The sequence below is a fragment of the Gracilinanus agilis genome, chromosome 4 (assembly GCF_016433145.1).
Source record: "Gracilinanus agilis isolate LMUSP501 chromosome 4, AgileGrace, whole genome shotgun sequence".
NCBI lineage: Eukaryota > Metazoa > Chordata > Mammalia > Didelphimorphia > Didelphidae > Gracilinanus > Gracilinanus agilis.
Genome location: NC_058133.1, coordinates 265,906,147 through 265,933,957, shown reverse-complemented (window position 1 = coordinate 265,933,957; position 27,811 = coordinate 265,906,147). Strand labels below are relative to the sequence as shown.

At 47.4% G+C, this 27,811-nt stretch overlaps 1 protein-coding gene across 1 annotated transcript; it reads left to right on the top strand.

Annotated features, from left to right (window-relative positions):
- CCDC167 (coiled-coil domain containing 167) lies at positions 1-27,729 on the top strand. Its single transcript, XM_044674371.1, has 4 exons — positions 1-73; positions 23,537-23,631; positions 24,034-24,086; positions 27,377-27,729. Exons 1-4 carry the CDS (start codon positions 5-7, stop codon positions 27,478-27,480), a joined length of 321 nt encoding a protein of 106 aa, XP_044530306.1. The 5' UTR covers positions 1-4; the 3' UTR covers positions 27,481-27,729.
- The last annotated feature ends 82 nt before the right edge of the window (positions 27,730-27,811 follow it).

Genomic DNA, 27,811 nt, shown 5'->3' with positions numbered 1-27,811 from the left:
GGCGATGACTCTGGGGAGTGCTGCCGGGAAGATGCCTAAAAAGAAGCGGGAGAATCTGAGCGTGGCTCAGGAGGTATGGGGAGGGGAGCGCGTCCGGGTGGTACGGCCCAGATTCTCACACCCCCCCTCGCGGCGCCGAGTCGTGGGTCAGCCCGGCTCCCGCGGTTGAAGCGGTGGAAGGGGAGGGGAAGGGGGAACAGAGATGGGGATGGGGAGAGGGGTGCAGAGGTAGAAGAGAGGACAGGGAGGGAGAAAGAGGAAGAGGCTGAACAGGAAGAGAACTGGGGTGGGGGGAGCCTAGGCAAGAGGGAAAGGGGAGGATGCTGCTGGAGAAGAAAAAAGGGGAGTATGTGAAAGGGAAGTGAGAGGGGGAGGGGTGGTTAAGAGAAAATGGAGAGGGGCTTCTGGGGAGGGGACTTCAGGGAAAGAAAGGAGGAGGGGACATAAGAGGAAGAGGAAAAAAGCTGAAAGAAAAGGGGGAGGGAGTCGCTGGGGTAGAATTGTGTGGTGGAGGGTGCTAGCTAAATAAAAATAAAAGGAAGGGGGCTACGAGGAAAGAGAAAATAAGGCGGAGATAGAAGAGGCCAAAGGGCAAGAGGGGAAGGGAAGGATGCCACTTTGGATAGACAGAAGCAGTTGAGCAAGAGAAAATCTTAAAAGTTAAGCGTTGGAAGAAACTCAGTTCAATTTATCAAACTTTTATCAACTACCTACTGTTTAACAAACCCCTGAAGTGGGGGGAGGATGGGAGCTAAACTGGTGCCCCGTGGGAATTCCCTCCACGTGTGAAAATCCCAACCATTCAATGCTTTATAACCTTAAAAGAGAGTTACCTGAGGCTTAGATTCTAGTAAATCGCACATGGCCACAAAATTTGATGAAACTTGAGGCAAGCCTTTCTGAGCATAAACATGATACTCCTCACTATGAACGACAGGCTGTGTACCCAGGTGTTGTTAACTTTATCATTGTTATATCTGGTAATGACTGCCTGTGTGACTTTAGGCAAGCCCCTTAATCTTACTGGTCCTCAGTTTCCTCATCTATAAAATGAGGGGATTAGACAAGATGACCTCTGAGGGTCTTCTAGCTCTAAATGTAGAATCCTGTAAAGGTTTTTTTTTTTTTTTTAAGTCTTAGTTTTCATCTTAAAATCAATACAGTGTATTGGTTCTAAAGCAGAAGAATGGTAAGGGGTAGGCAATGGGGTTAAGTGTCTTGTCCAGGATCACACACCTGGGAAGTGTCTGAGGTCAAATTTGAACCCAGAACTTCCCATCTCTCAATCCACTGAGCCACCCAGCTGCCCCCTACCAATGTAAACAAACCTGTCTTGGAATTTTCAATGAACTGCAGAATGCAAGGTGCTAATAAGTTTTTGGAGAGGAGAAAGGGCATAATCACTGTAGCTTGAGTATGAAAGGGAGTGCCTAGGGCTGTGATGGTGAATCTTTTGCATGTGTGCCAAAGATGGGACTCAGAGCACTCTCTGTAGGCACAAGCCACCCTGCCTCCACCCACCACCTACCCTCATTGGTTACTAAAAAGGCAGAGGGACTCAGATGAGTTGCTCCCCTCTCCGCCATGCCTGATGATATTTTTTCACTTCCTCTGTCCAGCAGCCCAATGGAAGCACTTCCTCCCTCCCATCTGGGTAAGGGGTGGTGGGTAGGGCATGCTTTCCCAGCACTCCATGGTCCCTGGTATGGAGCAAGGCACACAGTCTCTAAAAGGTTTGCCATCATCAACCTAGGATGTTTGGATAAGTAATTAAGGTTTGGGGTGGCTCTAGCTGAGTCCTGGCTTGGTTGCTTAAAATGTACTTAAGGGTGTATTATTCATTCTGCACTTGGGTTCAGTCTGGGGGTTTCTTGAAGACAGGTTGTCATGGACAAGGGTCAGTCTGAAGGTTTTAGAAAACAAAGTTGCCTTCATTTTACCTCTGTTTGCCAATCTGTAAAATGAGAATAATAATCGCACCTATGCAGCATTACCAGTGTTATTGAGAGAATCAAATGAGATAATATTTGTTAAGTGCTTTGCAAACTTTAAGGTACTTTATAAATTCTAGCTATCATTATCTTTATTAAGATAGGGTATATTATATAGGGAAATTTCTAGAATTCAAGAGGGAGATTAGAACTCTCTGAGTAGAAGTGGGAGTCATCTATATGGAGATAATTAAATCCATGAGATCCCTAAAAGAGAGGATGTAGAGAGAGGACATAGACCAGAGTTTTGGAGGATGGGAGATGCATAAAGCTGAGGTGGGGTTGAAGGGGACCCCAGGAGAAAGCCAAAGGAAGCTAAAGTAATGAAGTGTCAAAAGGCATAGAAACCCAAGGTTGGTAAAGTGTAGTAAGGTGTGGACAGGACAGGACATAGGGCCAAGCTATTTCAAGGTAAAGGATCATGTCTAATTGAACCGATTAACTGTTGAGACAATTGTGAATTGAGGGTCATAAATAGGACAAAAAAATAGGTTTAATGAGGGAGGTTTTATGGGTGAGTTTCCCTGTGGATGAATATCTCAGATAGACTAGAAGTGATGATCATGAAAATGATTTATCCCAATGATTCCCAAAGTGGGCGCTACCGCCCCCTGGTGGGTGCTGCAGCGATCCAGGAGGACGGTGATGGCCACAAGTGCATTTATCTTTCCTATTAATTGCTATTAAAAATTTTTTAAAATTAATTTCCAGGGGGCTAAGTAATATTTTTTCTGGAAAGGGGGCGGTAGGCCAAAAAGTTTGGGAACCACTGATTTATCCTATTGGTAGAAAACTGAAGAGGGTCGGATGATAAAATTATCAGTAAAAGAGGAGCATCGGAATCATGTAGTGGTTGGGGTACTAGACTTGGAATCAGGAAGATGGGTTCAAATCCCACCTCAGACAATTAATAGTGTTCATAGGGCAAGTCACTCTGTTTATCAATTTCCTCATCTATAAAAGGGCACATGGCCTCCAAGGTCCCTTCCATCTGTAAGTCTATTATTCTATGAGGAGTTTGAAATAATAGTGGAGTTAGGGAGTAGGGTGGAATTAAGAAGCAAAAGTCAGTAAAGGTGATGAGAGGGATAGATTTTTACCTCCACTGTTCTCTGTTTTGGCAAATAGAATCTCTCCTCTGTGGTACTTGTCTTTCTAATGAGATTCAGAATCCGTAGCCTGTGCACTGGAGGTCATTAAACATGTCAGGATCCTCTCCCCAAGAGGCCAATAATTGACTCTGTTAATTGCATCTTTTGCCTAAGTTTTGGAATTCTGCCTGCTCTTTGCTTATAGTCTTAATTTTGACTTTAATACCTTGTGGCACAGTGAAGGGAGCCAGGAGGCTGAAGTTCTAGTCCCAGCTCTGCCATTAACTCTCAGTGAGGCCACAAAGGGCCTCGGTTTCTTCATCTGTAACATGAGGACGTTGAGCTAAGATGCTCTCTAGAGGTTCCTTCTCCAGTTCTAAAATTCTAGGATCTGTGATCTATGACCACATAAGATGAGAAGCTCTGTGGCTTCAAAATTGCTTTAGAATCTTATGGTACTATCACAGGGTTATTTGTTGTTATTGTTGTTTTAAATTGCCCCTGAACTCATGGAGGAAAGAAAACTCGAATAGAAACATGGTTTTACAAGGAGACTGTGGCCTGGGGTCAGAGTTCTGTTGCTAATCAGCCATTTAGGCTTGGGCAACTGGAATCCCTTCTCGAGTTGTATCCTCATCTGTCAATTGTGGGTGGGCCCTTCCAACTCTGTCAACCTTTTTTTCTGTGACTTTAAGCAGAGCACTTTTTCACCTAGAGCAAAAAGAATTGAAGTGGGTGAATTGGGAGTAAAGAGGGCACTCTTGGCAGGAAAAGAGGGGCTCCAGCCCTCCCTCCTTCCCTGAGTGGATCCTGGAAGTGAATATAGGCTGGCAAGCAAGGTGAGGTATTGGGCATGCAGTTGCTACAAGGATTCAATTCTAAAACAAACGGTAAGGGGTTTTGTTTTTATTTAAAACTTTACCTTTTTTTTTTTTATCCTTACCTTCTGTCTTAGAATCAATACTATGTATTGGTTCCAAGGCAGAAGAGCAGTGAGGGCTAGGCAATGGGAGTTAAGTGACTTGCCCAGGGTCACAGAGCTAAGAAGTATCTAAGCCCACATTTGAACCTAAGACACCCCTTCTCCAGACCTGACTATCCACTGAGCCACCTGGCTGCCCCAAGGTAAGGGTTTAAAAAAAAAAAAAAGAAAAAGAATCTGAAACCCACAGGCCTCCTGCCTTCCTTCCTTCCTTACCAACTTCTCTTCCTCCTTCACCTCCCCTCACCATGCCCACCCAGGGCCTGACTGTCGGGCTGAGGCTCAGTAACAGAGATATTGTATTCCTAGATATTGTGGTCTTATTAAAAGTTCTGTGCTCAGAGCCAATGAAGTGGTGATTTAATCAAAAATGTTTGTTAATCTGATGAGCGCAATAAAAACCACACAAGTGAATAATCTCAGCACCTGCAAACAGCCTCCACTTGTTGTAAAGAAGCAATTACCAGGCAGTCTCCAGTCACTCCCCAGGGCTGTCTCAAGCCATCTGTAAGGGCAGTGGCTTCCCTGGGTACCCAGGACAGCTCCTTCCCTCTGCTTCCTTAGAGCTCCTCTCTGACTCTTTCCACTCCAACTCTCTCATTCTCTCTCTCTCCTCTTGAGATCCCCGAATTGAAGAGCTAGCTGTGGGTCTTATGATCTAGCTTCTGAAAGATTATTCTGAATAATAAGAAAATTATATTTAAGAAGAGGGGGAAAATCCTGCCCTGCTGCTGATCTTAATGTTGCATGGAAGAAGCAAATGATTTTTCCCCCTTCCAATCCTAATATTAGAATCCTGGTAGAGGCAAAATCTGCTTAAGCTTTTTATCCAGAATAATAATCCGTGCTTCAGTACTTAATAATTACATTCCATCTTTTGGAGGCAGATGGTTCAACTTGGCATCTTTAGACGTCGCCACAATACATTCTGCCCTGGTCGGGCCTCATCCAGAGTGTTGGTCTGTCATTCAGTGTAGCTTATCACTTTTTTCTGTAAGGTCATTGTTAAACTAAAGAGAGCCCACGGGAGGATGACCAGTGGAGAGAATGATGAGGACTAGAAATTATCCATGTGAAGATTGGCTGAAGACACAGGAAGGAGGAATGTATTAAATGCTTGCTATGTATCAGGCACTGTTCAGAAAACTCACTTGATTTTCAACAACTCTGGGAAATAGGGTCTATCAGTATCCCCAAATTACATTTAAGGAAACTGAGGCAAGCAGAGGTTAAATGACTTGTCCAGGGTTCACACAGTTTTGTGAAGACATAGCAAGCAAGGGTCTGAGGCTGGATTTGAACTCAGGTCTTCCTGACTCTGAGGCCTTATACTCTGTCCACCATGTCACCAGCTGCCTCTGGAATCATTTATTGTGAAGAAAAGAAGACTTAGAGGTAAGCATGATAACATGATAGGAAGGGCTCCTGTATTTGGAAGAGTAACTAGATTTGTTCTGTTTGAACCCGGAGGACCAAACTAGGACAAATAGATGGAATTTCAGGGGCTAATACATTTTTTAGTTAATTACCTAAAAGAAACTCGCTGTCTTGACAAGGAGTGAGTTCCCTTTCACTAGAGATGTCCAAACAGAGACTAAAAGACCTCTTGGTGAGAATGTGCAGTGGTTCCCAAACTTTTTTGGCCTACCGCCCCCTTTCCAGAAAAAATATTACTTAGTGCCCCCTGTTACATACTATCACCACCCCCAAAATGCACCTGTGGCCATCACTGCTTCCCTGGATCACTGCAGCACCCACCAGGGGGCAGTGGCGCCCACTTTAAGAATCACTGTTATAGAGGAATCTTCCTTCAAGTGAAGTTTGACCCTGAGGACTCTTCTGACTCTGTATTTCTGATTATAAGTGTTTCAGTGTATGTGAACTTTCTTGAGACCTTGAAGGAAGAATCACATTTGCCAACTGACCCTATTTTCCAGATGCAACAGAGAGAAGCTGGGATGGGCAATGAGGAACCAAAGGAAATAATGATCTAAAAGATGCTTTTGGTGGAGGAATAGAATAAGTGGACCCAACAGACAAAGAAACTTGGTGAAAACTCACTGAAGAGTTTTCTGTGAGGCTTTGGGGAAGTTTCTTCACCCTTCCTGAGGCTCACTTTTCTTTTGTAAAATGAGGGGATTGAACAAGTTGGTCACTTCCAGGGGCAGCTAGGTGGCTCAGTGGATAGAGAGCCAGGCTTAGAGACGGGTCTCAGATACTTCTTAGTTGTATGATCCTGCACAAGTCACTTTACTGTGCCATTGTCTGGCCCTTAATGTTCTTCTGCCTTGGAACCAATACTTAGTATCAATTTTAAGACGGAAGGTAAGGGTTTTTCTTTGGGGGGAAAAAAGATCATGACTATCTATGTACAAGGAGTTGTAACAGTGACAAAAACCAAAGACTCGTGGGTAGGTGGAACAAATAGATTCATTCCTTGGTCCTGCAGAGCCCTTAGTCAGATACTGCTATAGTATGAGAGGATGATACAAATGAGTGTCAGATCTGAAAACGAAGTGATGCTTAAAGAAGCTTTAATCACTTAGAGTCATCAGACTTATTTAGGTCTGGAAGTGTCCTTAATCTGGTCCCACCTCTTCATTTTACAGAAAAGGAAACGGAGGTTCTTATCCTGACCTGTCACCCCAGAGCAGATTAAGAGGTCAGGTACCCAGACAGGCCAGAGATGGGAAAGCCTAGAGTTCTGGGACAGGTTCCTGAAGGAGATAGCCAGCTCTCTGCTTGAAGCTAAGCAGTCCCCCTATTTCCAAGGCATGAGAGACAACATGTCCTTTTCCTTAGAGACTGTGCCAAGCCCAAGAGGTAATGAGAAGGGAGATGGCCAGCCAAGAGATGGAAGGAGCACGCTTTTTGTTTTGGACCTGTTTCCTCCCCCAGTCGGATACCAGGAGATGATTCAGGGACCACTGACCAGTAAATGAGCCTCCCCTTCTGCCAGACAGGAGCGACAGGTCCGATTTGGACAGGTGATTTCTCTCTGCTGCCTCTGTTTGGCTCTGATCCACTTGACTGGGGTCAGGAGACTAAAACCTCATTACCTAACACTGCTGGATGTCAGCGTGTGTGAAGTGGCTGTTTGCCAGCATCTTAATTAATGAATTCATAAGGCACAGAGTGGATGCCAGTTCTTGAAAAGTGCTTTGAGCCTTTCTGTGATGAAGAAGCTTTTACTAATTCATCATAAAATATATATTGAGGGAGAAGGGAAAAAAAAACAAACACCAAACAACCTTCTGGCCCCAGGACAGCTGAAGACTCGAAGAAGCAGAGACTGACTTATGCGCCTACTTAGAAACTCAGCCTTGATCTCCATGTACTAGGAGGTCCCCAGGCATAGTATGTAGTTAATATATCCCCTGTGAAAATTCTGCGCCTTCCTTATCTGTGTGTGTCTGTGTAAAGATGGAGCACCATTGTTCTTAGGTTCTCAGAGGTTTTTCCCAAACGGGTTGAGCAAGCTGTTTTGGGGGCTATAAGGAGAGTTTGAGGGTCTCCTACTCTTATCATCAGGGAAGAAATTCCCAAGTTGTGATGATTAAAAATTCCTGGATTCCAGGTTAAAAAAAAACAATTTATTGATCAGGCTAGCAATAACCAATAAATTAATTGATCATTGATCTCTTGGTGATCAAAGATAAATTTATTCAGCATCCCAATTCGTTGAATATAATTTTGGAAGTACAGTATTCAGCCGTCCCCAAAGCAACTAAACCTCCCTGATTCTTTGATGGTGAAGGAAAATCACATGCCCAATCCTAGGATGTCTAGATGAAGAAATCAAGTTATGCCTGATTGAGAGTGACCCTCGATGGGCATCTTGGACAACACAGGGAATAGACCACCAGGCCTGGAGTTGTGAAAACCTGGGTTCAAATGTGGCCTCAGATACTTATTATCTTTGTGGCCCTGGGCAAGTCACTTAACCCCCATTGCCTAGCCCTTGCCCTTCTGTCTTAGAATTGTCACTAAGACAGAAAGTAAAGATTATTTTTAAAAAAAAAGTGACCTCCATTCACTCCAGTGGGGGGCCCACAGATACTGCCATGCTACCATTCTTGTTCATCAGACAAAATGGGGCTCACAATCTCAGTCATCCTGATTTTATAAACTGCTCTAGGGTAGGGAACATCCCTCCAATTTGTCAGAACAAAGGAATGAGGAAAGAAGCATGAAAATTAGCAAGCCCTGTCAAACAGTCAGAGCATTATTTAGAAATAAAAAACGATACAGCATTAGGAATAAATCTTCTCAAAGTGAATATTAGGGAAGTCCAGGGATGATGAATCGTTTCAGATTTCATTGGCAGATGACTTCTGATCAGGGGAACCCACCTGAAGGATTACCCAGGATATTGGCCTGATCAAGTGATATTGTCAGCAACATAGTGTGCTTGCTATGGAAACCAGTGGAACCAGCTTGTTCTACCTACATGGAGCCATAGGAACCCCATGATTTTATGCATGTGAACTCACCTGGGTATCTCAGCCTCTGAAAGTAGCCCTCTTTTTTTTTTTAAAGCAGTATGGTACAATGGCAAAAGCAGTACAGGGGACATGTAGATGACTCAGTGGTTTGAGAGCCAGGCCCAGAGATAGGAGGTCCTGGGTTCAAATCTGGCCTCAGATACTTCCTAGCTGTGTGGCCCTGGCAAGTCACTTAACCCTCATTACCTAGCCTTTACCACTTTACCTAGTCTTGGAACCAATACACAATATTGTTTTTAATTTGGAAGGTAAGGGTAGAAAGAAAAGAAGGAAGGAAGGAAGGAAGGAAGAAAGAGAGAGAAAGAAAGAAAGAAAGAAAGAAAGAAAGAAAGAAAGAAAGAAAGAAAGAAAGAAAGAAAGAAAGAAAGAAAGAAAGAAAGAAAGAAAGAAAGAAAGAAAGAAAGAAAGAAAGAAAGAAAGAAAGAAAGAAAGAAAGAAAGAAAGAAAGGAGGGAGGGAGGAAGGGAAGGAAGAGACCTTTGAGATCAGTTCACAAATAAGGAAGCCCAGAGGTTGTGCCAGCATTATTATCTCCGTTTTATAGATGCAGAAACAGGCACTGACCTAAGTTACTTGCCTATAATCCCACAGCTATGAAGTATCTGAGGCAGGATTCAAACCCAGGTCTCTTGGATACAAGTCCAGCATTCTAGCCACTGTTAGCAGAGTGCTTCTCCTGTCTCTTTCTCCTCAGATTAATTAATAAGTGAAAAAAATAGTAGGAGAAGGAGGGGGTGGGGTCCTCTTAACTCCTGAAGCTTTTCCGGGCTATTTGGTTGAGAGTGCTTTGGAAATTAGGTTAGACAATCAGTCAACAAACATTTATTAAGTTCTTTATTGTTGTTCATTCATTTCAGTCACGTCTGGCTTTTCCTGACCCCATTTGGGGTTTTCTGGGGAAAGATGTTGAAGCACTTTGCCATTTCCTTCTCCAGCTCATTTTACAGATGAGAAAAGTGGGGCAAATGGATAAAATGACTTGGCCTGAGTCACACAGCAAGTAAGTGTCTGATGGCAGATTTGAACTCCGGGAAGGTAAGTCTTCCTGACTCCAGGCCTGACACTCTATCCACTGTGCCACCTAGCTGTCCTTTTCTTTTAATTTCTCACTATGTGCCAAATGGGCAGCTAGGTGACACAACAGAAAGGCCTGGAGTCAGTAAGACCTGAGTTCAAATTCAGCCTCAGACACTTACTGGTTGAGTAACGATGGACAAGTCATTTCACCCCATTTGCCTCAGTTTTCTCATCTGTCAAATGAGCCAGAGAAGGAAATGACACACCACTTGGGTATCTGTCCCGAAAACCCCAAATGGGGTCATGAAGTGTGGCGGGGCATGCCTGGAACGCTGAGCAAGTATTAGGTACCCCACCCCGTGCTCAGACGAGAGTTGGGATGTGTGTAGCGAGAGGCTTGCAGAAGATGTGAGGCCTGGATCCTACGTCTCCTCCCCTCCCCAGCTCCACACAGCACGGTGTCTGAGGCAATGAGGATGAAGCACTCTCATAGACTGCACAGGGGCACTCTCCACCAAGCGTCTTTTAGGATCAGAATAAGATGCCCCCGGCTCAGGAAGATGGGGGCTTCCTCAGGCCAAGGACCGGAGTCTGTGGCCCACAAACACTTGCTGAATGAATGGTTGTCTTTTTTTTTTTTTAAAACCCTTTCCTTCCATCTTAGAATCAATACTCCATATTGGCTCCAAGGCAGAAGAGCAGTAAGGGCTAGGCAGTGGGGGTGAAGTGACCTGCCCAGGGTCACACAGCTGGGAAGTGGCTAAGGCTAGATTTGAACTTGGGATCTCCCGTCTCCAAGCCTGGCTGTCAATCCACAGAGCCACCCAGCTGCCTCCCCCCCCCAGCACACACATACAGGAATATCTTTTTGACCTTGATGTGGGACATGGAAAGAGCCTTGCTAGGTGGGGGGCTTCTCTTTTAGTGGAAGGATGTGGTTGGCCTCTGGGGACACCTAGGCAGATGTCTCCCAGCTGTGATTAGTAGCTCTGGGTCAGCTTTTCCTTTTGTTCTTTATCCTGTTTACTTTTGGTTTCCTGGGGGTGCTACAGCACACGGCATTCCCACCAGACGCGGGACAATGAGGCTGCATAGAGAAGTATCCGAAATGAATAGCCGGCTGCCCTCCCCAGAGCCTCTCGGCGGCAGGTACCTTCGGAGGAGATAAAGGCTATTCGGTGCCGTTCTCGGTGCTCTGATACCGGTGGGACCAAGCACCATGGCAACTCCATCCGCAGCTGCCCCAAGATGGCTCCAGAAGGCGGTCCAGGCTGGCGCCCAGAAGCTCTGCAAGGCCGCCCGTCCCCCACCGGTGTTGGGGGTTAATAGGCCCTGATCTCTTCCAGCTTCTCTGGCCTGGGAGAAAATCCCCCATCCGCAACTTGACTCGGTTCCACGGCAGCGTCACCAGGGAGCACCGGGCCATCGTCGACAGCCCCTGGCTCCCCAGAAGTCTGGTGTCAGCAGAATAGTCAAAGGGGCCATAAGGGCCCCATTGTAGCGGGCCAACGAGACGACATCTGGCCGCCAGGAACAGACAGGGGTGGGAGCCTGACCCTTGCCCATCTGCTCTGTGAGCTTGTCAGTACCGCGTCAGGCTGCCACAGGCTCCTTTCCCCTGAACAGCTCTGACTCCTGACTTGATTTCCACCGGGGAGCTACGGAAAGATGCCCCAGAGGGGATTTCAGAGGAATTTTACAGTTTCTCTTAACTCGGCATTTTTATGCTCTATGGGGCCCCGGGGAGACTTCCCGAAAGCTCTGAGAATAAGGTGTTATTCCCCAAGTCAGGCAAGACGATTTTGCTTCACTGGTTTGATGCGGTTTTGCCTCTGATGAAGCATGGTGGGACTATGAGGCCAGCCCTCGCCCCCGCTTGGGGACCAGCGCCCTGATGGAAAGCTGTCTTCAGCCGGCTCCTCAGAGAGTGGGGGAGATGTTGGACTCCCGTGGCCCCGGCTAGCCACGCTGCATGAACGGAATCTAAAGCCTCTCCCACACCTTGGAGAGCTGCTGCAGCCTGTTTCATCTTCAGCCTTGGCAGTCGGCTGACATTCGCCCACCGTACCTAGTAGATCTAAAAAGCCGGCTCTGTCAGATAACAGAGGAGAGCCAGCTAGCAGGGGCCTCAGAGGCCGTCTGGTCCAGCTCTTTCATTTTACAAATGAGGAAATGGAGGCCCAAAGAAGGTTATGACTTGTCTACATTCACATGTGTGGTCCTCTTCAGAGAAGAGATTTGAACCAATATCAGATAAATATTTGAACCAGGCAGCAAACATTTATTAAATGCCTATTATGTGCCACGAAAGAGGGTCAGCTAGATGGCACAGTGGATAGTGCACTGGACCTGGTGTTGGAAAGACTCATCTTCCCAAGTTCATATCTGGCCTCTGACACCTTAGCTGCATGACCCAGGCCAAGTCACTTCACCCTGTTTGCCTCAGTTTCCTCATCTATAAAATAAACTGGAGAAGGAAATGGCAAACCACTCCATTGTCTGCCAAGAAAGAGTCAGACATGACTGAAAAATAACATGTGCCAGGAAAACACTGGGGATACAAAGAGAACCAAAAGACAGTAGCTGCCTTTATTGAGCTCACGGCCTAATGGTGGAGACAACATGCAAACCACTGTGTACAAATGAGCTGTAAACTGAATGCACTGGAAATAACCAGCAGAGGGAAGGCCCTAGAGTGAAGGGGGGTCTGGAAAGGCTTCCTGAGGAAGGTGGGATTTTAGTTGGCCTTGAAGGAAAACAGGTCCAGAGCCAGGGGTCGTTCTCCTCTGCTTTGCTGCCTTCTTTTCCCAGGCTTCATTCTGGAAGGGCCCTCAGAAATCATCCTACCAGCCCCTTTATTTTACACATGAGGACAGCCACTGCTCAACAAGGTTAACTGACAGGATCACAGGGTCCTAGACTTAGGGCTGAAATGGACCTTAGAGGTCATCTCCTCCTGGGATCACCAGCTGAAAGTTGGCAGTTTAGAGAGGTCATCCCACCCAAGTCCCTTATTTTACAGATTAGGAAAGTGAGGCCTACAGTGGGCCTCTCAAGGTCACACCAGTACGGGGCAGAGACAAGTTTCATGCAGGTCCTTTGACATCAAATCCAGGGTCTGTTATACCCCACTGTTCCTCTGCTTTTTTTTTTTTTTACTATTTCATTTTCTTAATTACATATAATAACAATTTTTAACATACATTTTCCAAACTTATAAGATCCCAATTGTCTCCTTCTCTCCCCTCCCTGGCCCCAGACCCACTGCACTTCTAATAATAAAGCATGGGCCCTGTCCAAGGTCTCAGAGGTAGTGAAAAATAGATTAGAACCCAAGGCCTCTGAAAATGCAGTACTCTATTGGACATGCTGATCTTATTGATAAATTCATTTAAAGTAAACTTGAACATCAAAAGTTCCAGAGGAAGGGTAGCTGGGGAGCATAGTGGTTAGAGTTTGGAGGCCTCGGGCACTTCCTAGTGGTGTGAGCCTGGGCAAGTCACTTAACCCCAATGGCCTAGCCCTAGCCATTCTTCCTGTCTTAAAATGAAGACTAAGACAGTAAGGCTTTAAAAGAAAGTTCCAGGGGAACTAAACACCCAGGTGGGGGCCTCCTGAGTATGCTGCCACCTCCCATTTCTCCCTTGAGCTTCCTGCCTCTCCTCCCCTCTGAATGTAGTCTCTCTCTTTCCCCCATTGGGCTCTATCATCTCTTCTCCAGGGACTGCTTCTGTGATGTGCCAAGGTCATCTAGAAATAGGTCATCTTTAGCATTAAACTTCTTGAGAGGCCCCAGGAGCTCCTTCTCTACCATATCCTACCTACTAGGCCTCTTTCTTATTTTCTTCCCGCACCCAGGTTATTTTACTTTCTTCCCTATCTGTTCATCCTGTTGACCTCGAGCCCTCCAAGCATCTAAAATAAGACAGTCCTACTGTGACATAGCAGCCGTAATAACCTTCCTATTCTTTCATTCCTGTCATCTCCATCCAGCCCAGTAAGATACAAGATGTGGCGCATGAATTTGGGCAAAAATCTTGCAGTTGGTGAAGGAAGCAAAGCCTTCACCAACTCACCTTCCTTCACCAACTCACAAGAGAATGGAGTTCCTTCCTATTCTTTTCTGTCTCTCCAGCTTTTATTCCCCTAGTATTTATCTGATAAAATAGGCTTTAAATTGGAACTGGGAAAGGGGGGCAGAAAGGGAAAACTGCTTAGCTCTCTTTACTGGGCTAGATACCATAGAGAGCATCAGCTAAAACATAGCAAGAAGAAAAGCAATAGGGATTCCCAGGAGACAACATTCAGGAAAGGAACTAGCAATAAAACCCAGGGTCTTACAAGTCTATAACAAATGTACAAAGTATGGCTAACGAGCAAGATAAACAAGAGAGCCTAATGCAAGGAGCTATCTGTTAATCCTGTGCTTGATGTTCTGAGAGACAGAAAAGAATACTGGGCATGGGCTTTGCCCCCAAGGCAGCTGGATGATGTCTTTGCTTCCCTTACCTGCTATGGACATTCACGTGTCCAGTAGTTCATTTCACTGAGCTAACTTGGATAGGGGCTGCCCAGCCCAGTGGTTCCTTAGTGTTCTCTCAGTTCAACTCAGTTCAATTCAGTAATCATGTTTAAGTGGCAAGATACTATGCGAGGGGCTGGGCCTACAAGAACAAAGATGAGGTTGTGCCTGCCCTCAAGGGGCTGACATTCTATTGAAAGATATGGCCTATATTCCAACATATTCAAATGAACACAAAGTCATCTCAAGAAGGAGAAAAGGCTAATAATTAGTGCCATTGGGTAGGAAGAGGCATCTCAGCCAGACTTTCATGAAAGTCAGGCTGTCTCTGAAGTGGCAATGAGAAAGGAATGCATTCCAGACATGGGGTACCATTTCAGTGGTTCCCAAACTTTTTTGGCCTACCGCCCCCTTTCCAGGAAAAATATTACTTAGTGCCCCTGTCACATACTATCACCACCCCCTTACAGTTATTCACCGCCCCCAAATGCACCTGTGGCCATCTCCACCCTCCCTGGATCGCTGCAGCACCCACCAGGGGGCGGTGGTGCTCACTTTGGGAATCACTGATTTAAACCAAAGTCTAGAGACGGAAGATGGAATGTTGTGTACTGGGAGAAACTAGCAGGCCAGTTTGACTTGACCAGAGAGTGTGTAAAAAGGATTCAATAAGAAAAAAGACTAGATGCAAATATGTATTGAGTGGCAGCATTGGTAGAACTCATATCCGACTATTTACTGCCTAGGGAAGGAGGGAGGGAGGGAGAAAATCTGAATCTCACAATGTTAGACAACAATTGTTAAAAATTGTTTCTATGTGTAAATGAAAAAAATGTTTTAAGTTAAAAAAAAAAGACTGGGAAATGGGATGGGTGCCAACATCATATCAACATCAGTGGCTTGGCATGGTGGGAAGAGCCCCAGATTTTGTGTCAAATATGGAGCTGGGATTGAATCCCCCTCTCTGCTACATAGCACTTGTGTGACCTAAAATAAGTCACAACCTAGTGGGTCTCAGTTTTCTCATCTGTGAAAATGAAGAGACTGGACTAGATGGCTTCGAAGTTCTTTTCTTCCTTATGGATTTTTAATTTCCAGGTGCCTTCTCTTTATGTATATACAGTCAACTAGTTTTTTGTGCCAGAAGATCTTTGGTACAAATAGAATCAAATAAAAGACTGGCGCTCTGAAACACTTTGCTTAAAAATAAGTGATGTGGAAGAATGCTAGGCAGCTCAGTGGATAGAGAGCCAGACCTAGAGATGGGAATTCCTGGGTTCAAATGTACCCTCAGATACTTCCTGTGTGACCCTGGGCAAATCAATTAATCCCAGTTGCCTTGTCCTTACTGCTCTTCTGCCTTGGAACCAATTCTTAGTATCAAATCTAAGCCAGAAAGAAAGTTTTTTTGAAAAAAGGAAAAGCAATGATTTTATGGCATCAAACTTACTTTCTTATGTTTGTGTGACCATATTTGCGTTTTTTTCGTTTTATGTTCTCTATATTTTTATATATCCTTGGTGATTCACCCATTTGAATATAAGCCCTTTGCAAATAAGAGAGTTTCATTCTTTGTACATGTATCCCCAGCATCTAACCAAATGTCTGGCACATAGTAGGTGCTTAATACTCATTGGCTGATTGAACTAACATTCATTCAACAAGCCTTTATTAAGTACCTACCATATGCATGGCATGAGGGGAATGAAGAAAAAAAATCAAAACAGTATGAACTCATTCCAGGGGTGAGGGGGGATGCTCACTGGGAACCTGAGGAATGAATGGCTCCTTGAAGGGATTGAGGGATTTCAAGAGATTAGGGAGAGGAGAGCCTTCTATAGAGGAGTGGCACCATAAAAGGATTTGGGGGGCAGTCAGTGGAATGTTTTGTGCTGTGGGGAAAACCAGCCAACTAGCCACTTGGGTGAGAAAGAGTATGCTCTGGGGCAGTAATGAGAGACCAGTCCAGATGGACATAGGTTAGAGCCAGGCTGGCAGCAGGGTGTCTCTTTTTCATATTACTCCCTTTGATGGCCACTTTGCTAGAGACAAGAAGGAGCCATGCCTTCCTGTTCCTGGATGGCTGCCCCCTGAGAAGTTAGTCATTGGACCCTGTGCAGGTTGTGGTCAGTCATGCATGTCCGACACTTCATGACCCCAGCTGGGATTTTCTTGGCAAAGATCCTGGAATGGTTGGCCATTTCCTTCACCAGATGAGGAAACTAAAGCCAACAGGGTGAAGTGACTTACCCAGGGTCACATAGCTAGGAACTGTCTGAGGCTACATTTGAACCTAGGACCTCCTAACTCTAGGCCTGACTCTCAGTTCACTGAGTCACCCACCACTCCAAACTCTCCCTGCATGTCTCTGCATCTTCAGTACTGCAGTTTCCTCTCCTTTGAATGGGGTCTCAGTTGTCAATGGCCCTCCTCACATGGAGGAACAGGACAGAACCAAATCTGACACAAGGACTCTGCTCTGGGTACTTCTTCAGGGCTCCTCCTCCCCAGAATGCACTCCCATCTGTAAGAGGGAAATTTAGGTATTTTATAGATATGTATTTAAAGTGTGGCCGCCAGGAATCAACAATTTAGGTGGATTCCATAATTAAATCAGACCCAAGTCAGCTTCTGTCTCTAGGTCTGGCTCTCAATCCACTGAGCTACCCAGAGCCAGGCCTAGAGACTGGAGGTCCTAGGTTCAAGTCCGGCCTCGGACACTTCCAACTGTGTGACCTTGGGCAAGTCACTTGACCCCTATCACCCACCCTCACCACTCCTGGGCCAAGGACGGTCCCTAGCCCGTATGAAAAAGGAGGAGGGTTGGGTGTGGGGCTAGCAACCCCACCCTATAAAAACTACATCTGCTAAAGAAACTGCAACCTAAAGTAGGGGCAGCTGGGCTAGCTCAGTGGATTGAGAGCCAGGCCTAGAGACGAAAGGTCCTAGGTTCAAATCCAGGCTCAGACAGCTGGGTGACCCTGAGCGACTGTGTGACCCACTGCCTACTGGTTGTGGCCCTATGCTCCTAGAATGGAGTCCCAGGATAAAAAAAAAAAAGCCAGCTTCGGGTTAGTCAGTTTATTTACAATTAGGAAGGTAAAGATATAGGGAGAAAGGGAGAGGCTAGTCCAGGCCTGCGGAGGCCTGGACGAGAGAGAAGGTTAAAAGGCTAAATAAATTAGGCTGCAAGCCTCAAGGCCTAACAACCAGATAGGCTAGTGCCTACTTAAGGCAGGGTTTGGAATCGGCCTAGGTAGGCCAAGGAAGTCAGCCTAACTTACCCACATGACAATACAGAGTAGAAGCTGTCTGAGGTCTCAGGAGGTCCTTCAGCACCAAGTTCAAAGTGGGAACAGCCTCCACCTGAAATAGCCAACATACTTAAAGAGATGGTGTCTCTCGTCACTTCCTGTGGGTCCACCTCTAATTCAAGTGGACGAATGGCAGTCTCTACATTGATTTGGACTGCCCAAAGGGCAGGCCCTTGTTCTTGATTTGTTATTTATTGTCGCGTGTGGGTAACTGGTCTCCCCTCCCCATTAAGGGAGGTGAGGATTACATCATTTCTATGCCTAGGTTGAGTAGGGTTTTGACTATGAATCGGCAGATATTAATTCCATTTATACACATCTGGCCTTCTGTCCCCTCTCAGTAAAGAAGCCCCATCTACCAAGATGTCCAGTGATCATCCCCCACCAATGGGCAGGACCCAAGAAGCCTCCCCTCCCCCTCTGCAGCACCGGCTGCCCCATGGGGCAGTCATGGGGATTTCATTCGGTTTCCCTTCCCCTGGCCCATTAGCACAGACACTCAAGAACTGCTTTTGCTTCAGTGAGTGCTGAAGGAGAGTACGGCTCGGCTCGTTTGCCAATTTCCTGCACTGGCCGGCCCTGGGAATCCTGCCGTCCAGCTGGGACCTCTCCTGAGGATAAAGTCATGGCTGAATGGAAATCCCCGAGTCCTCGAGTCCTCTCCTGCTTCAGCCTCCACCCCTACCCCCACCCCAGTCCCATATCAACAGCAGCTGGATTTTAAAGAAGGGGAAATTGCTGTTTAGAAACTAAGAGGAGAGGGCCCTTGGTGGAGCATAAATATTCATGGAGGGAGGTTAGAACTTAAGTCCCTAAAACCTTGATTTGTGTTCACCCATTTAAGCCTCATTAAAAAGTGGTGAATGAAAGTGGGAATATCCAGGGGAGCTGTAGATGAATTGGGCTCCATACAGATAAAGGCCTCAAGCTGCCAGCTCCACGGGCAGTGCCCAGAGCCCGGTGGCAGCTTGGCGTGGCCACTAATCACTTGCCAACCTCAATTTTAGGATTTTGCTTAGTATGAGACATGCTTCTTGCTCTCTAGAGATTGTTTATTGTTTGGGCACCTGGTGACTCCCTGGAGCTGGGGAGGAGTGGAAACACACAAGCCCTTTCCAGAGATCAGAGGGCTTATTCTTCATAAGAAAGCACAACATAAGGGCTCCCCGAGGAACAGGCCCATCCTCGGGGCTCCTCTTAGGAGGACAGAGGACTTCAGGAAGAGCTGTTGGGAGCTTGGCTGGCAGCCCTTTGGCCCCAGTTGCTGGGGCCAACAGCACTCCTGCTCTGTGGGCCTGATCCTCAGCTGGAGGCCTACCACTCCATGGCCTTGGCTTAAAGTGGGAGTCAGAGATGAGCTGATGGCAATAGTGGGTTCCCAGGGACCAGATCAGAGAGAGACTAGAGCAGAGCTCTGGGCCAGTGTCTCCCACCAGCTGCTTGACCTCCCCCAATGTCTCACAGGCAGCTCAAACCCTCTGAGTCCGATTATCTTGGCAGATCCCCCCTTAATGTTCTCAAGGAGCTCATTGCCTTCCTTCAGGGGCCAATCTGAGCCTTAGAAGTCACACCAGGCTCCCCTCTCCTCTAGCTCACTTTCTGTGCCCAGTCACTTGCCAGGTTCTCTATTCATTCTGTCTCCGCATCACACCTTGCATGTGGCCCCTTCTTTGTACCCACACCACAAGCACTCCAGCCAGGACCTCATCCCTTCTTTCCTAGCCCACAGGATTAGCCACCTGACCAGTTCTCCATCTGCACCCTCTCTCGCCGGGACTCTGTGTGGCCCCATGGACGATGTTTTCTTGCCAGAGATGCCCAAGCAGTTTGCCATTTCTTCCTCCCATGTTGACCCCATTTTACAGATGAGGAAACTGAGGCAAATAGGGCTAAGTGACTTGCCCTGGGTACCCAGTGGTTTGCCTTCTCCAGTGGGTCCTTTTGTCAGGCAATCAAGTTAAATGACTTACTTGCCCAGGGTCACACTGCTAGGAGTGTCTTGAGTTTGGATTTGAACTCAGGTCTTCCTGATTCCAGGCCTAGTGCTCTTAACTACTGTGCTGTAGCTGCCCCTATTTACTTAGGTGAACCCTGTCAAATCTCACCTCCATCCCCACAATAGGAAGTAAGTTCCTTGAGGGCAAGAACTGGCTCACTTTTGTATTTGCTTATTCAATTCCTGACACATGGTATTGCTACACCAGGCATTAACAATACTTTTCAGTTGATTGGCAAGAACTGAAGGGAACATCTAGCCCAGGGGTCGACAATGTATGGCTCTCAAGCCATATCTGACTCTTTAGAGGGCCAGATATGGCTCTTTCTGCAGGACATAAAGTCAATTTTTTTTCAGGCACTGTTACAGGAGCGCACTGTGAGCACTGTACAGCTCTCACAGCCAAAAAGGTTGCCACCCCTGATCTAGCCCATTTATAGATGAGGAAACTTAAAGGGGATTAAGTGGAACTGTCCAAGGTCATACCACCAGTAAGTTATAAAAGAGAGACTCAAACCCAAGTCCTCAGACTCCAAATGCAGCTCTTTTCTGCATGCTATATAGTACTTCAGGGACACACAGGAAAACCTTTCAGTTGTTGTCCTGGAACACTTCCCAATGGCAAAGTAGGACAATCCAGAAATTCCAGAATCAGCCAGAGAATCCTTGACATTTCCTCAGAGCCTGGGAGTCTCCTTCCCTCACTCCTTCCTTCCTACCTAAGGGTTATTTCTTTACCAGTGATGGCAACTCTGGCTATAGACAAACCACCGCACAAGTTGATGGGAAATTCTGGAGTTGCAGCCTCACAGACTAGAATAAGGAAACATCTGAGCTGAAAAAAACCTTCCAAGAGAAATGGAGGCCCATAGAGGTTTGGTAAGGTCCCACAGAGTCAAGATTTGAACCCACATCCTCTGGTTTTCAGACTAGGATTTTTTTTTTAAACCCTTACCTTCCATCTTGGAATCAATACTGTGTCTTGGTTCCAAGGCAGAAGAGTGGTAAGGGTAGGCAATGGAGTGACTTGCCCAGGGTCACACATCTAGGAAGTGTCTGAGGCCAGATTTGAACCCTAGACCTCCAGTCTCTGGGCCTGGCTCTCAATTCACTGAGCTACCCAGCCACTGAATGTTAAGCTTCTTCTGAGCAGAAACCATGCCAAGTGCCCATCAAGGAATCCCATAGACCTTCTAAGTTCCAGCTTATAGGACAAGTCTCTGAAAGACCCCGGGGAACTTCATTTATTCATTCATTTATTTATTTAGAATATTTTCCCATGGTTACATGATTCATGATTCTCCCCCGCTCTCTCCCTGCTCCTGGAGCTGACAAGCAGTTCCACTGGGTTATGTATCATTGTTCAAAACTATTTCCATGTTATTCATATTTGTAGTAGAGTGATCTTTTAACATCAAAACCCTAATAATATCCCCATCAGCCCATGTGTTCAAGCAGTTGTTTTTCTTCTGTGTTTTTACTCCCACAGTTCTTTGGATGTGGGTAGTTTTCTTTCTCATAAGTCCCTCACATTTGTCCTGGGTCACTGCATTGCTGCTAGTACAGAAGTCCATTACATTCTATTTTATCACAGTATATCCATCTCTGTATACAATGTTCTCCTGGTCTGCTCCTTTCACTCTGCATCAATTCCTGGAGGTCTTTCCAGTTCACATGGAATTCCTCCAGTTCATTATTCCTTTGAGCACAATAGTATTCCGTCACCAACAGATACCCTAATTTGTTCAGCCATTCCCCAATCCATGGACACAGGGTGACTTCTTTGCTGGGAACTGAGGGCTCTTTTTCCCTGCCCCCACCTCCTCCTCTCCCCCTTGCTTTTGCTTCTCCCCCTCCTCTTCTCCTCCTTCCCCATCTTTCCTCTCAAGCCTCCTTTCTCCAGTTCTCATCCTTCCTTGATTGAAGCAGGGGCTGAAATGAGTGATAAAAGATGAGGTTGCATTGGTAGAAAGCAGAAGATGGCTCCAGCTGGGATGGTTGGAGGACAAGCCTGACCTAAAGAGGCTTAGTAAATACCCAAAGCTTCTTGGGTCTCTCCAGGTCTGGGGCTACATCAGCACTGTCCAGCCAGTCTGCTCTTGAAGCCATCACTCTGGCCTGCTGGCCTGGGCATTGTCAAGGCGCCCTTCCCCCTCTTCAAACACTTGCACCACTTCCCTGCAGTGGCTGATTCCCCATAGGGTCCCCTTGGTGCCCATTAGCAGATTAATGAAACAATTAACCAGGCAATTAACACAAGTCTCTGTGGTTGCTCCCTCCCACAGGGCTGGGGTAAGGAATTCTGAGCTGGCAGAGGTTTAAGATGGGTTACCTGAAGGGCTGTCAGCTGGGCTGGGCATGGTCCTGTGCAGGGAAGCAGCTGTCAGCCAAAGAGGATGAGGAGTGAAGGAATGAGGAATGAGGAAGCTATGGCCACAAAAGAAAGACATTCAGATCTGTGGAGAGAGCTCCCAGGCCTGGATTCTAATCTGACCTCAGACATTTCCTAGCTATGACCCCAGGGCAAGTCACTTAACCTTGTTTGCCCAGCCTTTGCTCTTCTGTCTTAGAATTGTCACTAAGAAAATAAGTTAAAGAAGGAGCTCAGTTTCTACCAGCCATTCTGGGCTCTCTCTACAGCTTCTGTGATACCTCTATGGAAAAGGAGTTTTTAGCCTGGCCTCTGGCCTCCTACACCCAGGAAGCACAGATTCTAAAATATAGTCTTAAGTGGAGCCCCTTCCTCCCCCCAGCAGAAGAAAAGGCCCCAAAAGGGGGGAAGTGGAGAATCAGGTTGAAGAAAGGAACTGTTTCTGTTAAAACAAAAAAAAAAAAAAACTTCATTTCTGTGGGCTTCTTTCCATATATGTCAAATGGGCAGAATGAACGAATTAAAAAGCCTTTCTTAAAGTGCTGTGTATCAAACACATACAAAGAGGAGGCAGCCCTTGCCCTCAAAGAGATTACATTCTAATAGGAGATAAGGAGAGGGGAAAGAGCTAGGGCTGGGAAAAGAAAGAAAGAGGAAGCTGTGGAGGCGCAGAATGCAGGGAGCATGACTTGGAAATGGCCAGGAAATGCCTCCTCAATGTCTCACTCCCCTCATGGGGATATTGTAAGAACCAGGGAGCTCCAAGATGGACAATCCAGACGTAGTAAGGAACCCCAGCAATTTTGATTCAGTCAAGTCTTATTGTTATTGAGTGTTATCTGATTCTTCTTAACCCTATTTGAGGTTTTCTTGGCTAAGATCCTGGAGGAGTTTGCCATTTCCTTCTCTAGTTCATTTTACAGATGAGGAAACTGAGATAAAAGTAGGCAAGTGACTTGGCCAGAATCACACAGGTAGGAAGTGTCCAAGGCCAGACTCGAACTGAGGAAGAGGCATGTTCCTGACTTCAGGCCCAGCTCTCCATCTACTGCACCCCTCAGATGCCCCCAAATCTGGATTATCTGCTGTCTAAATGGTCCAGGGCTTTCTCCCCAGCCTTATAGCCCCACAGAGATCCCAGGTTGTTGGGGGGGAGGAGAGGGAGATGGGAGGTGGCTAGGGCCAGGCCACAGGAAGTGAATCCTGTGAGTGCCTACATTCCGAAGCTGAATACTCTCTACTAAGCTCAATTCTATCAAAATTCATACTTAAGAATTAAAGAGATTGGGTCTAGTTTTATTTAACAAGACAGATTCCTCAATTTACCAACCTCCAGAGACCCTCCATTTGTCTGTGATTCTAGCGTTTCCTTTTGGTAACTTTTGACAAAAATATTACCAGGCAACCAGAATGATTCCCCTAAGATGGCCTCCCTGAAAATGGAAGAGGAGCCAGTCCGAAAATGTGCGTGGCTGCTTCTAAAGTAAGCTGCTGTGCACATAGTTCCTTCATTCGGTGAGATCCACCTGTGGGAAGCCCAGCTGGCCCATGAGGCGGCCAGGGCGAACAGGCCTGCCTTGGGTGAGGGGATTAGCCACCGCTGAGCTGGGCCACATTCCCAGCAGCTCCCACTTCTGCAGGCCCTTCTGGCTTGGGCCTGACACAGACCTATCAGCAGCCATCTGGGAGGGCTCCCGTGGCCTCCGGGCCCCGCCTCTGCGCAGGGTTAGCTGGAGTTTCTGTTTCAGATAGATGGACTCGAAGAGAAGCTGTCCCAGTGTCGGAGGAGCCTGGAGGAAGTGACTGGCCGCCTTCGCACAGAGGAGCTGAGCCCGGAAGCCAGGTACTGCCCCAGCCGGTGGGCCCCTCCGCCTGCACCACACACCTCTCGAGGCCCTCTCTGGGCCTTTTTAGCAGGGCCCAGAGCTCGCGGGCATCCCCGAGGGGGGCACCATTGCAGGGAGAAGGGCCAGCTTCCTCCCCAGCTTTCTTCCCTGCCCGAGGCTTGGCCCCAGGGCTCTCGGCAGACCCAAAAGGGTGGCGGCCAAGCTGGGCTGAAGGCCCTTCCACAGTGCTCCTCTCCCGGCACCGGCAGCCTTGGTGAGCGGGATCTCCTGTCTCCGTCATCAGGAAAGTGGACTGTGCCCACCCCTTCCCCTGCTCCCGCGGGCACGGGGGACACCCAGGGTGACACGAGAGGGAGGGGGGAGAGCCAAGCCGCTTTTCTGCCCCCTCCCCCTTCCAGGAGAGCGCTGGAGAAGGAAAAAAACAACTTGAGGAACAGAGCCTGCGGCTACGGTAAGGTCTCCCCGGGTGCCCAGTCTGGGGAGGGGGGCGTGGCTCTGAGTCCGCGGGAACTGAGAGGAGCCTTCCGAACTCACGGGATCCTCATTTAGCAGAGGGGGAAACTGAGGCCGGGGGGGGGCCTTCTCTAGGAAACCCAGGGTTTCCTCTGCACGAGGTCCCCCCATCCCCGACACAGAGAGCAGCAGTAGGCGCCCTCAGGAAGAGGAGCCCGGGACTAGGCTCCAACACTGGGGCGGGCCTAGAACTGCTAGGAGGCCCAGGCCCGAGGGGAAGAAGAGCCCTGGAGAGGCCCTCGGATGGGAGGTGGGAGGCCTCGGGCTCCGGAGCCAGCGAGGGGATGGAAAAAGAGGGAACGCGTAGCCTGGCTGGAGAACGCCTCCGCCTCTGGGGCTTAGGGAGGCTCCGGGGCGGCTGCAGCTGGCGTCCCTCAGAGCGCCCTCTTGTAGGGGCTCCCCTCTCTGTAGGGCCACCCGGCTGTTCTCTGGGTCAGGGTGGGCAGCCCTCACGCCTCTTTTTGCACAGAGCCCAGAGTGGGGTCGTGCTGCCACCTGCTGGGCAATGGAACAGGGCCCAGACAGGAGAATCATCTCATGGGAGATCATCAGGGACTACCCAGCCCCGCAGCAGGAGGGGAGGCAACCTGCAGGGCCTAGCTGGACCCCACAGAGGGTGGCTGGCGAGTATGACTGCTGGGTCACAGGGTAACCAGGGAAAAGAGGCCTCAGGCCTCTCCTGGCTAACTCAGTTATAGTCAGTGCTATGGAACACTGGGAAGCATTTTCCTTTTAAAACCTTACTGGAGCAGCTGGGTGGCCCAAAGGATAGAAAGCCAGGTCTAGAGAGGGGAGGTCCTGGGTTCAAATTTGGCTTCAGACACTGCCTAGCTGTGTGGCCCTGGGCAAGTCATTTAACCCTTGTAACCAAAATGCAGTATTGATTCTAAGGGAAGTTTTTAAAAAACCAAATAACCCTGTCTACTCATTATCTCCATCCTCCCACTCATCACAGTCCTCTGTCACCCTAAAACTCTTCTCCCTCAGTATCTCTAATCATGAACCCACCCCAGAGTACAGTCCCTCCCCTCTTTCCTGGGCTATTCTAACAGCTGATTTGGACTCCCACCCTCCAGATCTCACCTTGAATCCATCCGCCACACAACTGCCAAAATAATCTTAAAGCACAAATCTTACAGTGTCCCTCCCCTGCTCAAGAAACCTCAATGGCTCCCTACTGCCTCAAAAATAAAAGTACAAAATTCTGTTTGGCTTTTAAAGCCCTTTCCCATCTGGCTCCAGGGTTATTTTGCATCCCCCACTTCACACAAGGCATGCCAGAGTGGCAACCTTGCTGTCCCTGGATTTGTCTGAGCACAGGCTGATGCACTCCCATTTCAGTCCTCTCTCCCCTCTCAAATGATCATGAATATACTTACTTATTTACCCAGTAGAATGTAATTCTTGGGGGTAGAGGAACTATTTTTGTCTATCTTCCTAAAACCAGCATAGTGCATTGCACAGAGAAACCTAGCTTGTGGGATTGGATTAGATTAAAACTAACCAAAATCCATGGACTCAGGGGTCAGAAGACCTAGGTTCCGATCCCACCTTTGAAACTTGCTATGTCTCTGGCCTTGGGGAAGCAATTTCATCTCCCTGGGCGTCAGTTTCCTCACTTCTAGAGGTCTGACTAGCTGGCCCAGAGCCTGTCAGCTCTTCCTATTAATATTCCCATTTCATAGATAAGGAAACAGGCTCTGAGGCTTAGGCATGTTCTCGCATAGCCAGGGAGTATGAAGCAGGATCTGAACACAGGCTCCTGAAGTTGAGTCCAGTAGTCTTTCTGCCATGCCATGCCATCCCTCAGCAGAAAGCTGGCTCTAGGGGGCAGGCACAAGGTGGTCCCAAGTGAGATGTTTCAGAGCAGACAAGCGCACCTGCCCAGAGAGCAGGCCTGGATTCCTCTTGGTTCTGCCATGAACATGATCTTGGGCTAGTAGTCACTCTCCTGCTCAAAAATAACCCCAAAATGTTTGGTCTCTACTATTACATGATTTACTTTTTTTTTTTTAAGTAAGTTTTTATGGACATCTTGGTTTTTTACATCATTGTAGTCTCACGATGTCCGAGGGCTCCCCAGGCTCCAACAATTTAGCTTTATGAATCTTCAGTAATCATTCATTATGGTTTAGAGCCCCCTCCCCTGTTTCCCCATACTAGGTAAGATCTGTTTTAGAAGTAGATAGTGCTAGGGCTGGAGTCAGGAGGTCCTGGGTTCAAATGGGGCCTCAGACCCTTCTAGCTGTGTGTCCCTGGGCCCATCACTGAATCCCGATGCTGGTTCCCTACTGTTCTTCTGCCTTGGTTCTAAGATGGAAGGTAAGGATTAAAAGAATGAATACTGAGACAGAAGGGAAAGATATTTAGATCAGTTCTCTACCCTGGTCTCCATTCCTCTGGATATTGTGGACATCCTCTTTATGCTCAAACAGCATGTAAGGGGAAGAGATGAGAGAGCTGCCCTAGGCTTGGGTGGAAAGCCTGCAGCATTATGCTGGAGTTAAATGTTGGCACCCCAGAGCCTGTCTGAATGTGGGGGGAAGAGGGGACACGGACTGATATTTCAGGTACTTGTGGGAAAATGAGCTGAGTTTTAAGGTGGAGAATCAGTATCCCTACTCTTCTTACTACCTGTTATTGACTTTGCCTTTTAAAAAAGCTCTGGGGGCCCCACTAAGCTAGACTATCTCAGAGGACTGAGAGCCAGGCCTAGAGACGGGAGGTTCAGGGTTCAAATCTAGCCTTAGACATTTCCTAACTGTGTGACCCTGGGCAAGTCACTTCACCCCCATTGCCTACCCTTACCACTCTTCTGCCTTGGAGCCAATACACAGTATTGATTCTAAGAGAGAAGGTAAGGGTTAAAAAAACAAAACAAAACAAAAAAGACTATTGCTTGGTTACACACCATTTAATCTGAATTGAGAATGTGTCCAAATGTCTGATTCTTTAAGAAAAAAAGTTGTTTATTTCAGTGTATCAGTCAATCTCATTACCTGCTTCCCCCAAAGATTACATACTACACAGATTGTGTACATGAGACAACACTAAAGAAAATTTTTTACCATTTTTGTAATAAAAATATTAACATTCCAAAAAAAAAAGTGAGGGGGGGAAGGGTATGACCAAGAAGGGAAGGGGCCAGCCAGGGGGGTGGGAAAGAAAGAGATAGGCAGTGCTCAGAGGCTCTCCCTTCCCCAACTCTTCCTGGGTCTTTCTTCCCAGAAAGGGAGCTGAAGTCCCTCCGGAGAGAGAACTGTAAGAACACACTGCTGTCCGTAGCCATCTTCTTGCTCATTCTGCTCGTCTATGCCTACTGGACCATGTAGCCCTGCTGGTTTCCACCGCAAGCCACAGGAAGCCACCACGCTTTTGGAGACCGGGGCGAGAATGGAAAGTCAGATCCTCTTTCTGGACTCTTACCTGTTGCTTCCCCGAGATGCCAGCCTGCCTGCCCAAGGACACTAGGAAGCCCCTGCCTCATATTCAAGCCTCCCAGCTTCTGGGGTCTGGACGTCTGCGGGGAAATGACTCTTCCCAGGGAGAATGGCGAATAAAGAGTGTTTAGAATAAAAAAAGCTGTTTGCCAAGTAAATGCATCTTCCTGAAGCTGGAGCGGGACTAGGGAGAGGGAGGGCATGTCAGGGAAGGACAAGCCCC